General features: G+C 41.3%; 1 protein-coding gene across 1 annotated transcript; it reads right to left on the bottom strand.

The window, feature by feature from the left end:
* Positions 1-217: 217 nt before the first annotated feature.
* Positions 218-17702, bottom strand: plk1 (polo-like kinase 1 (Drosophila)). The gene is made up of 11 exons (XM_060898562.1): positions 17052-17702; positions 14514-14682; positions 14017-14161; positions 13837-13930; positions 12906-13128; positions 12687-12741; positions 12454-12554; positions 12220-12297; positions 5613-5767; positions 5251-5433; positions 218-762 (listed from the first exon to the last, which is right to left on the bottom strand). Exons 1-11 carry the CDS (start codon positions 17412-17414, stop codon positions 553-555), a joined length of 1776 nt encoding a protein of 591 aa, XP_060754545.1. The 5' UTR covers positions 17415-17702; the 3' UTR covers positions 218-552.
* Between the last annotated feature and the right edge of the window lie 1033 nt (positions 17703-18735).

Raw genomic sequence — 18735 nt, 5'->3', positions numbered from 1 at the left:
TGTTATACAAATAAAGTGTACATAGCAGATAGAAAACAGTGATTAGGTCTGTCATTCACTGTCACATTCATTAAAGTTTAGATTTGTGAGGAATTCAAGTTCCTTGATTGTATGAAAAAAAGACTTTGGAAATGTAGTGAATAGAAGTTAATATGAAATAAGATTCAATAACTAGGGTATTGGTGCATCTCATTAACAATCTTTTGTACAGAAGCAATTTCACCAAAAAGGATCTTTATTAAACTGAATATACTGTAATACAATTCTATTACACTTGTGGCCATCTCCGGTAAAGCCATAAAAGCTTTATAAAAAAAGACAGATGAAAAGGAAAAGGCTTTAAGAAAACAAGGAAAAAAAAAAAAACCCCATACACACAAAATGTACATGATACAGCAGACGAAGAGCGTGGTCACATTGAGCTTTCCCTCATCACAAGTTTTAAGGAGAGAGAGAAAGAGGAAATTGTACAGTTTGGAAAGTTCAGTTCATGTGTCAGAGTTCATGACCAAGTGTTCAGCTGTGTGCGAGTGCACAGTCCGGTGTGTCGAGTTAGCGGGTGGAGGACGTGGTGGTGGTGGTTGTGCTTTTGCAGGCCAGGAGTTTCTCCACCATGCTGCGGGCGTAGCGCAGGCGCGAGGCGAGCTCCTTACAGCAGCCGTACTCCTCGATCAGAGTCATCTTATAGGTGCAGAAGTCACGCCGCTCATTAATGTACGTCACGGCACCCATGAGGGGACACAGGATCAGCTTCGTGTGGTCCTACAACCAGGGGGATAAAGCAAAACAATGAACTACCAATTCTCAAACAAAATACAGACCGAAGAATGTTTTGAAATTGTTCCCAACAGAGGCAAAACTCAATCGATGCACGCTAAAGCGAGACAGCCTTTCGATTTCATAAAAATCGGTCAAATTTAGTCACCGTAATACATGTTTATTTCTGTAACATCTTAAAAAGCCATTCTATGGCTGGGAAGTTATTTAATTTGAGTGGATTCCCAAGAAATACACTACCGTTCAAAAGTTTGGGGTCACTTTGAAATGCCCTTATTTTTGAAAGAAAAGCACTGTTCTTTTCAATGAAGATCACTTTAAACTAATCAGAAATCCACTCTATACATTGCTAATGTGGTAAATGACTATTCTAGCTGCAAATGTCTGGTTTTGGTGCAATATCTCCATAGGTGTATAGAGGCCCATTTCCAGCAACTCTCACTCCAGTGTTCTAATGGTACAATGTGTTTGCTCATTGCCTCAGAAGGCTAATGGATGATTAGAAAACCCTTGTACAATCATGTTAGCACAGCTGAAAACAGTTGAGCTCTTTAGAGAAGCTATAAAACTGACCTTCCTTTGAGCAGATTGAGTTTCTGGAGCATCACATTTGTGGGGTCGATTAAACGCTCAGAATGGCCAGAAAAATGTCTTGACTATATTTTCTATTCGTTTTACAACTTATGGTGGGAAATAAAAAAGTGTGACTTTTCATGGAAAACACAAAATTGTCTGGGTGACCCCAAACTTTTGAACGGTAGTGTAATGTGCATGAAGTGTGTGTATATATCCACGCATCACTGAACTCTAAAATCTGGAGAGCTCAGAGCCAAGTGAAGCCATCTAGCCGCCATCTTGCCACTCCCATTGCATGTATTTGGCTTGTTTTAAAAAAAAAAAAAAAAGTTAGATCTAATAAAATTTGGCATAATAGAAGTTACATAAAATAAATAGAAAGGAAGAATATGGAGAAAAAAAAGTTAGATCTAATAAAATTTGGCATAATAGAAGTTACATAAAATAAATAGAAAGGAAGAATATGGAGAAAGAAAGAAAAAAAAAAAAAAAAAAAACACACTGTATAAAGAGAAAAACTGAACTTCCATAAAAAAAAAGTTGTAAAAGAGCCATTCCAAAAAAAGATGACTGGAAAGAAAAGTGAAGAGTACTATAAAGATAAGCAATTTTTTTTGGGGGGGCCCAAATTGAAGGAAAAAAAAGTAATGAAAGGGGGAAAAAAAAAAAGTCAGGAGATACTTTTCTTGGGGCAAATTTGATCAGATATGACTGTTTAACATAAATCAAAATACATGCGATGTGAGTGGTAAGATGGCAATCATATGGCTTCACTCACCTCTATTGAGGTTTTTCACCCACGTGACCAAGTCATGTGATGCATCATTAGGCTGCCATTTTGGACGTCACGGCTCGAATCAGTTTGAATGCGAGGAAGGCGACAAACGAAAAACATAAAAGAAAAAGGAGCGAGATGCAGAAAACACCTTCACTATCCAGCGACGTAGAGCATTTACAGGGCGAGCAGAGGGAGAGGTATTTGCAAAAATTGAGGTTAGCAGGCTTAGAGAACGACGTTTACCTGCTTCCACCAGGATTGTTCACTGACGTACGGAAGTACACGAAGCCCTCGTCTTTACCTGACTTCGGCCCACATGATCTGTATACCCATGTCGTTAAAAACCCATCGCCATACACAGGTATTGATCTGAAAGCGTACAAGAGTTTGGATACCTACAAATATTTAGTGTCAGGCTGGGTAACATGCCTACATCAGTGGGTCGTCCCTGGAGCCGGTGGTCGCCATCTTATTACAGCTAAGGTTTGTTCACATTTTCATTTACTTTCAGTCCTCAGGATAAACAAAATGTTAAAATGTCATTGAAATAACTTCTTAGTCTGTTGAGACATGGCCCGTTATAAATTTGCTGTTACCAGGGAATGACCAAGAACTGTATTATTAGGGTCGGTGTCTGTTGTAGCAGCTAGCTGTTAGCACTAGCTAATAGCACTAGCTAATGTCAACAACATAGTAGCTAGTATGTTACTGTAGCAATGTTTACGTTCAGTCATTTGGATGACTGTTAAAACCTTTCAGTCTCAAGTTTTTCCTTTACTGGATTTACTAGTTTACTGTAATTATGATCCGGCAGCTATTTACACCGGATCCAGTGTAAATAGCTGCCGGAGCGCGCTCCGGAACCTCGGCCGGAGCACTCCAGGAGCAAGCCGGAGCGCGCTGCTTAATCTGAGGGGAAGCAAGCCGGAGTGCACTCCGGCAGCTATTTACACTGGATCCGGTGTAAATTGCTGCCGGATCATAATTACAGTAAACTAGTAAATACAGTAAACTAGTAAATACAGTAAAGGAAAAACTTGACTGAAAGGTTTTAACAGGTCATCCAAATGACTGAACGTAAACATTGCTACAGTAACATACTAGCTACTATGCTGTTGACATTAGCTAGCTTGACCTTCAAAATGGCGGACACCGGGGCGTCACGTGACCCTGTGACGTCAGGTGAAATACCTCAATAGCAGGGAATGGGCTCGGAGCTGTCCAGATTTTATATAGAGCTCAGTGATGTGCGTGCGTTCCTTCATTGTCTTCTTTTGGGTTTTCCGTCGTGCGGCATCCAGTGTTGCGTCTACAGGTTTACTGTGCACTGACTGTTCCATCATTCGGTCGCTAGATGAACAGCTGATCACACCGAGGTGCTCGCTAACTGCCGAGATTTATTAGTTTGGTCCTGCATTTCCTTCCCTTCATATAGAACGCAACCCCTTTTCTCGCTTTCCATTACTGTAGTCGGCCTGTCTTGCACGTTTTGTTTGCACACTCACATCATCCATTTTTCTCTCCTGTTTCAAATTTATATCCCACAATGCCTTGTACGAACACGGAAAGCCCACCACGTGATGCATAATCTAGTATCTTGTATTGGGTCCAGGGCTCGAAATTAACTTTTTTTCTTTGTGTCCCCCAGTGGTCCCGAATTCTGTGTTGTATTGTCCCGAATGGAAGCAATAGTGTCCCCATTTTTTTCCTCTCTGAAATAACCAGTGGTTAATATTATCATATGAAGTTACTATTATATTTGTAACTATGCGATTTTGAACCCTTTATATCATTTTTACAATAAGTCACAAGACACAAGAGACACATGTCCTATACATCATCTACTTCAAAATTACAGTTATTGCATTTTCAGTTTATTAAACTTTGGCGATCTCACTGTATGAATAGATACCCGTTTATTTAAAGGGGCCAACTAGCTCATTCAGAAAATGTTTCAACTCCCTACATCTGCAGTACACTTTAGTTGAAAATAAGACCCCTTTTATGTTCATTTCATCTACTTATACCTTGAATATCTGTTGGCACTTATAAGGCCAACTTATAATTTTCACCATTACCGTTATCCATTTTTATGAACTTTCCGTTATCCATTACCGTTATCCATTTTATGAACTTTCGCTGCCGAAACGTGGGTGCAAATGTTAGCAACATCAACATAGTGCCAGGTCCGAGCCTAGTTGTGCTGCTGACTGACTAAACTTTCTGAACTAGAAAGACACCAAGAAAACTCACTTATTCTGTTGAACGGTATCTTCCATCAATATCATCCACATCATTCCTGTTGTATTGTATAACGTGTCTAACAGTGTTCATTAAGTTCATTCAGTTGCTAGCGTTGCCTGCAGACCAGGCGATGACACTTTGGATCCTGAAGGTCCCGGAGACGTTATGTCTGGGCTTTCAGTTTCTTCCCCGCGGTCGGTCCGCTTCAACCACTTCAGCATTTTTGTTCTGGCAAGAGTCGGCGCAGCGTGTGCGGTAGCAATTCCATTCCAAGTCCATATAATGCGGACTCCGGCCGAAGATTCTAGAACAGAATGCGCTGCTCTGTAGCCTACGGATGCAGGTGCATCGAAAGTGAAGCTACTATGTATTTTTCGCTGTTAACGTTTTAAAATTAAAATTGACAAATTAGGTGAATGTCTATGTATGTGTTACGGCTTTGTAAATATTAATGTAGAACTTTTTTTCTAGATCTATTTTTTTCCATTGTCCCGGGATTGTCCCAGATATGATAATTTTGTGTCCCGATGACATTTTTTATGTTCCCCGGGACACCGTTAGTTTCGAGCGCTGATTGGGTCATGGTAAAGCAGGAAAAAAAAAAAAAAGAATTTAGGGCCATGTGGCTCTAAATACATTAATTGTTGCATTTTTAAAAAGCCTAATAAAATTTGAAGTCTGTGATTCGAATTCAGTAGCGTTCGGTCAACTAAACAAATAATTGGGTATCAGGGAAAGTTTATGACCTACACTTAAATCTGAAAGGCAGTCGGCGAATAAGCGTGCAGAATTGAATAGTTACTTGCTTATGGTCCAAGAGATTCAGACCTGTACCATGAGTAATCCCCATTAACCAGGAGAACACGTGTACAAACCTGGAAGAAGTTGATCTGCACCGTGCCGTTGCTCAGGTGGAGCACGATGGCGCTCTTCGTGCGGAACCAGTGTCGCAGGTAGGGTAGGCGTGCGAGCTCGTCTCCGTCGCGCGGCGTTATGTTAGCACCCGCCTTCAACAAGTGCTCGCTCATGTAGTTCCTGAAATACTTCAGCAGAGTGATCTAAAGGACAGGGACGCGTTCAGAACAGAGACGGGTCAGCAAGGAGTTTAATAAAGAATTTATTAAAAAAAAAAAAAGTCAGTGGTGTGTTTTACAAGAAATTAATCAGTGATTGAGTAGTTACTGCTTCAGAGTGGATTCATTTGCTCAAACAGCACATCCTGAAGTGCACCTCGTACCTTTTTGGACAGAGCAACAGGATAGGAGCGCACGTTCAGGTAAGACTCCGCCCCGGCGCGGTCGATGTACTGCAGACTGTCTCCGTCTTCGTACATGATCAAGCGGGTGGAGTCGTTGAACAAAACTCCGACGCTGTTATCACACAGCTGATACCCTACAGCAGGGGGATGCGACACGACACCCAGGTTGAGCTCAACAACTCATACAGGTGTCCAGGATGCTTTAAACTAAATATGTAAAATATTAAACTACCCAGAATGCATTTCATCCAATGTATTGTAAAGCCAAATGTGTGCAAAAATCAGGAAATCAGGGTATCTGCACATTTTTCCAAGTACAAATTTAAAAGACATAAGACCTTTTCAAGACTTCTAAACGGAAAAATTAAGACTGTACCATGACAAAGAAAATGATAAATACGACAACTTAAAACTTTTCGGCAATATTTTTTTTTTTTTTACTAACTTTAAGAATGCACACAATTGGTGAACAACAGGGTGCATCGATGGCAACTGTTAGACATGCAAACAGCTGAAGCAAAGTCGTGTGTTCTGGACCTGCAGAACTACTGTAGCAGCAAGGAGAAGACTGGGGTTTACTGGAGAAAACACTATGAATCATTTCAAAAACGAAAACAATAAACGGCAAGTAGAACCAGCTGAACAACCTTAGCCGGCATTATTTCAATCCCCAAAGATTATCTCTGATGTGTGATTTTGTGTCCGACAGCAAAATCAGTCTGAGTGTCGTACAGTATACAGCTGGCTGAGGAAGTTCGAGTATCTTCTGCATTATAGCAGGTAACAGCGTAAACCTGTTTATGCAGTCATACAATCAGAGCGTTACATTAAACACAGAAAAACAACTGTCACCTTTCATAACCATTATCAATATTAGTGTGTTGTAATAACTAAACTAATTATCAGTGCAATTGTTATATCAATGTTCATTATTCAAAAATAATCAATCATTATCTATAATCCATGAATTGTTTGTATTACTACTAATAAACTTTAATAAAAATTCTCAATTTTATCACATTTTAATAATCACTACTTATTAGCTATATTATAATTGCTACTCTATTATTAATTCAGTATTATTAATTACTACTTAATAAGCAGTGATCAAAATGAAATTTAATTAGTAATTATCATCAACTACTAAATTCTACTAATAAATAAGTAGTGATTATTAAAATGCTATAAAATTGAGTTATAAGATTAGTTAAAATTATTAAAAAGTAGTAATTTATTAGTAGTAGTGATACAATTATTCATGGATTATAGATAATTTGTTTAATCGTGAACATTGATAATTGAACTGAATAATAATAATAATAATAACCAACAACAAGTATTACTAGTAGTATTGTTTATTATTATTATCATTATTATTATGTAGTAGTAATTTTATATCAATGTTCACTATTTAAAAAAAAATTCTCTAATCCATGAGTGTTTGTATTCTACCAATTACTACGTTTTAATAATTTGTAATAATTTTATAACATTTAATAATCCCTAGTACTTATTAATCACTAATTCATAAGTAGCAATGATTATCAATAATAATTACTATTACTAATTAGTGGTTGTTAATATTCTTATATTAAAAACATTCTTGACGATAAGTAATAAAACTAAAAACTTTGTACAATATATATTATACTATATTTTATAATTATTTTCTGTAGTTCTTTAATTGAGTTTTAAAATAAAGGTTGTTTATATTTATATTAAACTTAGTACAATAAACAATGCTAATTATGTAAAAAAATATGTTAATCACTATTATCAGTAGTATTTCCTACAAGTCCCATTTTCCACCTGACTCTTGTGCGCATGCGCGAACCCCCCTGCATTTCACTCCGGAGCGCTTGACCTCTAACACACGCGCGCGCGCCTCGTGTCCGTGAAAAGCCAGTTTCCCAGTCCGCCGTGTCCCCAGTGCTGTGGTACCGGCTTTAAACACATTTGTGCGATCCAGCGCTTTTTATCACAAACGAGTCTTCTCCTTTTGGGGGTATTTGTCATCCCCCAACCACTTGTCGTTAAACAGACATCTTCCCATAATTATCAACGCTTTCTAGCGCCCGCATAGCTACCTGCGCATCTCTTCACCACACCATACCACACTTCCTCCAGTAGCCTCCTAACATTAGTTCTTGATCTACGGAATGCACAGAACCAATGCTGCCCCCAAAAGCTACGCTGGTCACTTAAAATTAGTTAAAAAAAAATACCCCAAGCTGGACAGAGACATTTCACTCATTCGGTCCAATATTAAATTTAATACCTGCCTTTCAAAAATTCTAGCCTAGTAAACTAGACCCACCCGCCTAGCGGCCAAAAATATTTTTGCCTAGCGAGTGGGTCTAGCCTCGCATTATATCAACAAAACACCCCGGGCATCAAATCGTGCCCGCCAATCACAACGCAAGGTTTTTGTTTGGATTCTTTGGGCGGGCTTTTGCAGGAGTGACGACAAAGCTGCGCGACGCTGGAGAAAGCGCAACAGGAAAGATGGCTATGGCTAGTGAACAGCGCGCGTTTGACTCCGCTTTGGAATCAGTTTTAGAAGAATTAGACTTGGCGTTTTCGTTGAAACATGAGCAGGAAGAGGCTCTCCGCTCATTCCTTTTCAAGAAGGACATTTTCGCTGTTTTGCCGACCGGCTATGGCAAAAGTCTGATCTACCAGCTGGCTCCGCTCGTAGCCAAAAGGATGGGGCTAGTTTGTGCAGTACGAAGAATTAATAAACAGCTTTGAAACATTACTTTGATTGTTTCTTATTTTCCCGTTATTTTAAATTTAAGGGAAATTATTTCACCAAACACCACTAAATAAAAACTCAAAAACAGTTTAAGAAAACACTTGGAAAACACTTGAAGAAAAATAAGAGTGTATGTGGTACAGACTCCAAACTTGTGGTCATTATCTCCAAACTTCTTAATATCTAGAACCTGTTTATTAATTAATACGCATTTTGAAAAATTATTTATTTCAAGGCCTCCCCCACTGCTTTCTGTCGCTCTGACTACGTCACAGTCACTGTTGCGCTGATTGGTCAGAGCGTTGGCCTATATGCACAGAGACAGTTTGAAAGACAGCAGTTTGTTCCTCCCACACCCTTCGGAAATGTCTACGGATCGAGGCCAGACTAAGGTGGGGTTTACATTAGACCGCATCAGCGGATCATCAGATTAACGTTTTTAAAATGATTAGTGTGCACACAGTAACGCCAATACACGATTCGCGTGCACACAGCAACGCCAATACACGGATACGCTCGGCTCCGCAGGCATCCTGCGCTCCAAATCACTCCGCCCTGAACAGCGAGTGCCCTCTGGAGGGTGCGCACTCCGGCCCTGCACAGCTCACAGAGCGCGCAAGTGAAGCGCACGAGCAGTGATTTGGGACTGAGCCGCTGTGTGAGATTCCAGTGCATATCGGGTATGCGCGTCACTTACCACTTGCAAGTGGAAGGATGGCAAGCCTAAAGACAATCATAACTACACAATGGGCAGTATTTGCATCAGTATTTGCAGTATTTTCATACTTTTATACTCTAATGAAAGGTGATACAAGGCGGAAGTCCGCGCCGTTTTTCAGCAGTCGCGTCACATGACCAACGCCAGCGAATCAGGAAGGTGGATGTCACAGTGACGTTGTCCAATGACGACGCCAGCTAGAGCTCAGCACAGCGTATCCGCGTAATCTCAATGTTTACACAGTATTGGTGGCACATGGCGATTCATTTCCGCCAGTTCGTTCAGTTCAGAGAAATTCGTTCGTTCAGTTCGTTCACTCGTTCATTTTGATGACGTCACACCAAAGCGGCACAACAATGGCTGTCGTCCAAAGTTTAGTTCATCTTGAGTGAACGAGAGGCGGCAGAGGTGCCATCCACAATAGATTTTCATACATTACAATGTGCTTGAGAAAAAGATGGAAGAAAAACATTATCCTAGCATTATCTGAAAAAGACTACATAAACAAAGCTCTGAAAGTTAATTAAATGTAGATGAGAATAAAGCTGTTTTTATATTATATTTATTTTAGTAGAGCCATGGTCTGCCGGCTATGCAGTTGTTCTCTCAAAACCATTAAGCAAAAAAAAAAAAAAAAAAAAAAAAAAATTGCTTATTTAACAGCAACACTCATTTCAGAGAATAAACAACTTTACAAGTCATCGTATTCAGCGAACAGCAGGCAGGCTGGCTGCTGGTTCGTTCGCGAACTGCTGAGCTCGTTCGCTGTGAACTGAAATGTATTGCTGAGTGAGAGCTCTAAATTGTAAACTAAAGACCTGGCATGTGTCAACGCTCTGATAATAGGGCTCAGAGAGCCCTTAAAGAAGTAAAGTGGCGCTGCTCTGCACAGATCAAAATGCAAGTTGGACGCCCTTCTGCTACTGAACAGATCCTGCTGATTCGCCAACGACCGAGATTCAGCGACCGCCCTGCTGCCAGCGAGCAGAGACTGCTGATTCGCCAACGACCGAGAACGAGAAGCAGCGCGAACTAGTTCTAGTCGTTCACTTCAAAGACTCGTTCAAAAAGAACGGTTCGTTCGTGAACGACACACCACTATTACACAGCACCGGACTAGACACGATCTGGATTGAATACGTGGACCCTGGCGGATTCCCGTTTCCCGGCGTTTTAATGTAAACGGACAGTGCATCCACGAAGAAAACGAGACAGATACGGTCTAATGCAGACCTGGGCATTTTACGGCCCGCGGGCCACATCCAGCCCTTTGGTTCATTCTGACCGGCCCGCGTAAGGTTAATTAGAAATTACAAAATAAATGTATTTTCTAATTTGACCTCATGCATGGACTGAATGTGCATTGCTTTTATTTTGAAGTTGTGTTCAACAAATACGCAACGCGCGCGACACGAACATGACATGAAATCCCACGAAACCTAATCCCGCGATAACTACTTCCGTAATTTGTCCAGACCAACCACAAACTTGTACGTCATCCTTCAAACGGTCCAGCCAATCACACAGTGTGACGTCACCAGCAGGCGCCGGAGCCCGAGCCGATCTGTAGATCTGATACCTACACCGAATCGACGTTGTTGCGAGCAGGTCACAAGAAGACTTTAGTCCCCAAAATGTCCGCAAAAAGAAGAAAGGTAGATGCCGAATGCAGGGCTTTCAACAAAACATGGACTAAGTATTTATTTACTGAAGTCAGAGATAAAGCTGGGTTTAGTTTGCGGAGAGCAGATCCGAAAAACACCAAATGAGGTGATTAGACTACAAATGTGGGCATCATTATTATAATATGATGCATCTTGCTTGATATTTGGAGTAGAAAGACAATATTGTGATGTCTTTATTGTGTTTTGGGGTGAATGTGACTGAAAAAAAAAAAAAAAGGTACAAACGTTCACATTTTGTTAACCATTGTTTTGGGAAATTTGATTGAATAAATGACATTTTTTGGAAGGCAACCTCGTTTTTTCCCCATACTCTTACCAGTCTTAGCAGCTTGTAAAAACAAACAATGTTATTTACTGCTTTATATAAAGAAATACAATTAATATTATGCAGAATTTAGTTCAGCCTTTTGGTCCGGCCCTCTACAAAATTCTGTTTCTCATGTGGCCCCACGGAAAAAATAATTGCCCACCCCTGGTCTAATGTAAACTTGGCCTAAATATTCACATTTAGTCTGGCTTGCCAGGCTACGAAAATTCCAGTCATTCCAAGCAATTTAAGACGTTTTTAGGCCTTGAAAACCGAAAGTTGGATTTAAGATTTTAAGGACCCGCGGGAACCCTGGGAAAGAGTACGAGAGCTGCTAAAATTAAAATCATTTTCCCCAGCACGTTCCATATACAGTTTATTCCACCTGAAAGGAACCTGGGTGTGTTCTCGTTAGTCAGGCAAGAACACACTCATGAAGCGAAATCACACTCGTACGAGAGCGTCTAAGCAAGGGGGGGGGTCTCGATAAACGACTCTGGCTCGACTCCGTGCAGGAACTGAATTTGTGCAGGACGCTGTGGTGCGACACGATCACTATTTCTATGATCATCTAATGACTTCCTGAGCACGGTTGAGTTTTGGGATTTCTACACACGCTTGTTAACCCCGCCGACAGTAGTCGGAGGGGTTATTATTTTCACCTGCGTCAGTCTGTGTGTGTGTGTGTGTGTGTGTGTGTGTGTGTGTATATATATATATATCTGTCTGTCTGTGTGTCTGCAAGATATCTCAAGAACCAATGGATCGATTTGGACCAAATTTTGTACATGTGTTGCCAATCACCCAGGAAGGAAACCATTAAATTTTGGAGGTCAAAGGTCAAGGTCATGGCAGAACTTCGAAATTTTCACCCAATGTATTTTAATAGGGAAAAGGTGGGGTTTGCACTCGTTAGTGTCCCTGTCTAGTTTAACTTTTCTTTCACACATTTCCAGCTGAAGAGAGTTCTACAAGGACCTCAAGCGCTACACAACCCTCAGTACGAGTCCAAACCAAACAAAATCGTTTCCGCGTCAGTAATAGTGAACGCTATGCCGGTATGAGGCAGGACCATCGGGTTAGTTTTAAATTCAGAAGATACAACGCCTGTGTGTAGTTACCTAGTCCATATTTATCAGAGTAATCGACCCATTTGCTGATCCAGAAGATGGGGATGCAGGCCGGGTCCTCGGCTTCCTCTGTTATAAAAGAAAAGCGACCATGATTATGTTGTCTACAGATTTAGACGCACAGAAAATACAGAATCTGAGCACGATGCTAAAGAAGTGAAACCAAATTTAAACTTCTCTGAGGAGTGAAAACGGATCGTTTGGAGCGTGCGGTGAAGACGTTACCTTGCCGTATGAACTCTCTCTCAGATGGCCTGGTCGCGTTTAAGCTCGTCAGCTGCTGCAGCATGTCCGTCAGGTGGCAGTCGAGCTGCTCTGATCCGTCCCTGAATCAGGAAAAACCTTCAGGTTATGATCAGGTATAAAAAAAAAAAAAAAAAAAATGAATTTACTTTGTTCTGGAGCGCTCTAAAGAAAACCTAAGGAGGTGGTGTTGAGGAAGGGGATTTAACTCAGACCTTTGTGGAGGCTCCTCCTTCAATGGCTCTTCCACCTTCCCAATTTTTTCATGCTCTGCAAATCAAAAACTTCAAGTCAACTTCAGGCTCAGTGTGTTCACTTTACACTCAAGAACAGTGAGCAAACCGGTACAGTGATGTGACTGGAGGAAAAGCTTCAGGTCAAAGTAAAGCTACTTTATTTACATATATTAAGAAGTTTAGTACACGTGTGTACACCTTTATTAAGGTCGGAGAGAGGTTTGCGGGGCAGGCCGGCCTCCAGGCTGGAGGGGGCGATTGAGAACCTCGGCGGTACGGTAAGGCAGGACGTCGGCAGTCTCAATGGAACGTAACCCGAGGTGAAGAACTCGTCTGAGAGCAGGTCAGCGACGGAGGGGCGGAGCATGGGGTCTGCATGGAGCATCCGCCGGATCAGTGACGTAGCCACAGGGTTAATGTGCTACAGCGTGAGAAGGGGAACAAGAACATTTTTGTTCCAGGATACACAGCACCATCCTTTACTGCTAAAAATGTCCAGTTTCACACAGCTGGTAACATCTGAAAAGCTTTAAACTGGATTCCCCCCCATAATGAACAAATTAAGAGCACTTCTTCCCACAAATTTATGGCACACTTGACAATCAAGCTTAAAAAAAAAAAAAAACTTCATGAAATGGAGGTTTGAGACACCTCGCCCCTTTTCCACCAAAGCAGTTCCAGGGCTGGTTCGGGGCCAGTGCTTAGTTTGGAACCGGGTTTTCTGTTTCCACTGACAAAGAACTGGCTCTGGAGCCAGAAAAACCGGTTCCAGGCTAGCACCAACTCTGCTGGGCCAGAAGAGAGAACCGCTTACATCAGCAGGGGGGCGGAGTTGTTAAGACCAACAATAAGACGGCGAAAGGTCACCATTTTTAAGCGACGAGAAGCAGCAGCTGTACAAACGCAAAGTAATTTATTATTGCTGCTTCTTCCGTGTTGTTTTTTGCTTCGATATTCACACCAAGGTTCATGCAAATGTAGCGATGTAACTGACGTGGCTTCCCTTAGCACCGTGAGCTATGGAAAAGCAAACTGGTTCTCAGCCGGCTCGCAAGTTGAACGAGTTGTGAACCATCACCAGCCCCGGAACTGATTTGGTGGAAAAGGGGTATGATTCAGTGCTGCTCACCCTGGGAATAGTGTACTCGTTCTTTTTGATGCGGACGTACGTCTCCTTCAGGCACGACGTCTCAAACGGCGGCTTTCCCACCAGCAGCGTGTACCTAATGCCCAAGACAGCGGTCGGAATCAGAAACCATTTCCAGAACAATCTAAACACGTTCAGGAGACAGCCGCTAGTCTTACGTACAGAATGCAGCCCAGGGACCAGACGTCCACCTCGAAACTGTGGCCTTTTTTGCACAGCACCTCGGGGGCGATGTAGTTCGGGGTTCCACACAGCGTCTTCTTCCTTTCGCCGTCAAACTCTATCTTGGTGGCCAAACCGAAGTCACCTGAGACACAAGAGGACTGGAAATGTAGCCGGCTGGGTTTTATATTGACGTTCTATTTTATAGTAGGAACAGAGTCTAAATCTCCAACCGAAGGACTGGTCAGAAGAGTCAGATTTAAAAAGTTAACATTTATAGAACTCTGGTTTTCTAGCTGGTATTATATTTCCTTGATATCATTTCATAACCGGTTAAGTGACAGTTTCTAAATCAAACACTACAGGAGCTGCACGAATCTCATTTATTTTATATATATTATTTACCAACATAACAGCTCAAACCCTCAAGATAGTCAGTGTTGGACAATTCAGTCTGACCAGATGTCGACCACAATAGCGTAAACCTCATGGCTCACCAATCTTAACCTCCATGTCATCGTTGAGGAACAGGTTGCCCAGTTTAAGGTCACGGTGGATAACCCTGTTGTTGTGGAGGTAGTGGACGCCTTGGATGGTCTGACGCATGAAGTATCTCGCCTCGGGTTCCGTCACAGCTTTCCTGCGCTTGTGCAGCTCCAGAAGGGACTGGAAGTTCAATCAGACGGTTTAACAAAAATGTTAATGGTTTGAAAACAGATGAAATTACACGGGTTGTTTTACAATCAGGGTACAAAGTTTGTGTCACAGGGGTCCAAAATTCAAATTTTTAAAAAACCTATCAAATCTGCACTTTTGGAAATTAATACACATATGAACATAGGCATGTGTAATAGTTTGTATAACAAGATTAAGTGTAGCTTTAAGCAGGGCTGGGAGAAACAAATGAAGTGATTCTCGGAGAGGACTTTTTTTTTGACAAATCAGAATCCACTACTTCCACAGTGCTTTTAAATATACGGCTGTAAGCTTTGTGTTAGTTGTCTCTAATATTTATGTCCCAATATCTTGACCACATTTTAGAATGAAAATAATCATTTTAGAGATGTTATTTTATATTGAAAAATGAGCTGTCTCGGAGAGGACTTTTTTTTGACACAATTGCATACTAATTTGATCCAAATAGTCTGAAAACTTACTGGCATTCAACATTAAAACTTAACTATGTTTCCAATGATATGGAACCAAATATGTGTTTTATGGTATAAAGAATGATGTAAGGCAGCACGGTGGTGTAGTGGTTAGCGCTGTCGCCTCACAGCAAGAAGGTCCGGGTTCGAGCCCCGTGGCCGGCGAGGGCCTTTCTGTGTGGAGTTTGCATGTTCTCCCCGTGTCCGCGTGGGTTTCCTCCGGGTGCTCCGGTTTCCCCCACAGTCCAAAGACATGCAGGTTAGGTTAACTGGTGACTCTAAATTGAGCGTAGGTGTGAATGTGAGTGTGAATGGTTGTCTGTGTCTATGTGTCAGCCCTGTGATGACCTGGCGACTTGTCCAGGGTGTACCCCGCCTTTCGCCCGTAGTCAGCTGGGATAGGCTCCAGCTTGCCTGCGACCCTGTAGAACAGGATAAAGCGGCTAGAGATAATGAGATGAGAATGATGTAAGTGCATCCCTTTTGGAGCTACCTGTGGTCAAAAAAAACACTTTCTAAATGACACGAGTAATTTTGCTAAATGACATATTGCCATACATTCACCAAAAATAACGTCATCACCACTTTTTTTTGCATGGTAAATAGAGCGATCACAGGGCTACAGTAAACAACCAAGTTTATTTAGTCAAGCCTTTTGATATTGAAGATAATTGATTTTTAGCTTGCATACCCTGATTGTAAAACAACCCTTATAATTTGCTTGATATGGAGCCCTTCCACACACCAATGAATAAAAAAAACAGGACACATTCTGTAAACAAATTAAAGCAGCAATAACAAAATAAAATGCTAAATTGATACTTTAAAAAAATAAAACAAAAGCAGTAATAATTAAAAATAAATGACAATTGTGATATTCAAAATAAATATATTTTTAAAAATTACACCGGCTGAGTTTATTCCACAGCTGCAAAAAATAAAAATGGTTACATTTTTAAGCATTTCTACATGTTTGCTGCATGCATTGTGTTTCCTTCCATTCAAATACTGGCAATTGTGACGTCACATCCGGCCGTTTAAATCCACTGGACACACAGACGCCTGCTGCAAGCAAGGTTTTTAAAACCTCCTCAAATGGGGGGAAAAAAATGTATAATAAACAGGTTAAACGCTTTTTTTTGTTTGTTTTTCTGTTAAACAGCTTACTGACTAATGCTGTAAAAAAAAAAAAAATCCAAAACGAGTCGGTTGTTTAGTGCGAACTCGCGAAATACAGCTGAGTAACTTCGACCGTTGGCTAAACGAGTTAGCAAGAAAAGCTAATTTTTTTGAGCTAGCATATTTTATTTATTATTTTATATATATGATTTTTTGAGCTAGCATATATAGAGAGAGATAGAGATTTTATTTTGAGCTAGCATATAGAGTTATATTTTTTGAGCTAGCATATAGTTATTTTTTGAGCTAGCATATATAGAGAGAGATTTTTTGAGCTAGCTATATAAGAGATTTTTTTGAGCTAGCTATATAAGAGATTTTTTTGAGCTAGCATATAGAGATTTTTTTGAACTAAATTTTATATATATATATATATAGAGAGAGAGAGAGAGAGATTTTTTTGAGCTAGCATATAAAGATTTTTTTGAGCTAGCATATAGAGATTTTTTTGAAATATATATATATATATATATATATATATATATATATATATATATATATGAATGAGAGAGAGAGAGATTTTTTTTAGCTAGCATTGTGAGCAGTTCTAACAAGTAAATATACTGAAATATTTTTACAAAGAGAAGAGGTGAAAAAAAAGCGCTCAAGTTATAAATCTGACCCCTACCACTACAGGACTATACTACAGTGCAGTAGATGTTCAGTAACAGGGTGTTTGGGTCGCAGCCCGAGGCAGAGAGCGCTCACCCTTCTCCTGCAGATCTCCAGCACCACGAACACAAAGTCATCGTCCTCGAAGAAGCCATGGAAGCCGACGACATGCGGGTTGTCCAGGCTCTTATGGATGGCGATCTCAGTGCTCATCTTCTCCTTCTGGTGCGGCTTCATCAGCAGCGACTTGGGCACGACTTTCCCTGCGAACACCTCCTTGGTGTCCATATCCGTGATCTCGTAGCACTTCGCGAAGCCGCCTTTCCCCAGGAAGCGTCCCCTCATGTAGCGCTTCATGCTCCGGGGATCCACCAGGATGTCCGGGATCTCCTTCAGAGGAGCGCACTTGGGGTCTCCATGTGAGGAAGGCTTCGCCGCCTTCGCCATGCCAGCGCTCATGTCTTTTTAGTTTTATTTATTATTTTTAATGAAAGAAAGCGCGATGAAGATCTCCAAATGATGTCCGATTCGAATAAAAACTCCAACTGGACCTCTGTTACCTAAACAAATACATATATACACCTAAACCCCAAACCATGTAGACCTACAATAACACAACTCCACCTCTGTTTATGTAGAAAATAAAATAATAAACGTGCAAACCAATAAAACCGAGTACGGTAGGTGCGCTTCTTCCTGACGCTCAGCACCGACGCTCTGCCGACTGCATCATTTTTAAATTCTGCCCTGTTCGTTAGCGTCGCCTCTGATTGGCTTTCATACCAGCGTCACTTCTGATTGGCTGTCGTGTTGCGGTCGGTTCTGATTGGCTCGCCTGATTTGAAATTCCAAGCGAGTACAGGAAAGGATCATGAGAGACGGTGTAATTCATATTAAAAGTCCTGACTAGTAATATATTGAAAAGAGTTGATTATTTTCCTGTAACAGCACATTCCAGAGTGTTTTCCGTTTATTTATCAACAATTATAGAGTTTTTAAAAAAAAATTTAAAACTTTTTATACATTGCACAAACCGCAACCATTATCTGTAGCCGCTTATCCTGTTCTACGGGGTCGTGGGCGAGCTGGAGCCTATCCCGTCTGACTATGGGTGAGAGGCGGGGTACACCCTCCTGAGCCACTGGGCTCGAACCTACGACCTTCTTGCTGTGAGGCAACAGTGCTAACCAGTACACCACCGTGCTGCCCCTCAAAACATTATTTTATTGATTATACAAACATCCATCCATTATCTGTAGCCGCTTATCCTGTCCTACAGGGTCGGGGGCAAGCTGGATCCTATCCCAGCTGACTATGGGCGAGAGGCGGGGTACACCTTGGACAAGTCGCCAGGTTATTGCAGGGCTGATATACAACCATTCACACTCACATTCACACCTACGGTCAATTTAGAGTCACCAATTAGCCTAACCTGCATGTCTTTGGACTGTGGGGGAAACCGGAGCACCCGGAGGAAACCCACGCGGACACGGGGAGAGCATGCAAACTCCACACAGAAAGGCCCTCGTCGGCCACGGGGCTTGAACCCAGGACCTTCTTGCTGTGAGGCAACAGTGCTAACCACTACACCACCGTGCCGCCCACTTCAAACATATTAAATGTATAGATGTAACCCCCCTCTTTTTTTCTCAATTATTATTTTTCCTTTTTCTGAACTTTTCTGAACTTATTTGTGGTTCTTTTTGTATGTTCTACGAATTGTCTATCATACTTAATATGATGCATAATGTTTTACATTTGGGATGGTGCAAAGGGATAG

The sequence above is a fragment of the Neoarius graeffei genome, chromosome 18 (assembly GCF_027579695.1).
Source record: "Neoarius graeffei isolate fNeoGra1 chromosome 18, fNeoGra1.pri, whole genome shotgun sequence".
Classification (NCBI taxonomy): domain Eukaryota; kingdom Metazoa; phylum Chordata; class Actinopteri; order Siluriformes; family Ariidae; genus Neoarius; species Neoarius graeffei.
This window is presented reverse-complemented; position numbering and strand designations above follow the sequence as displayed.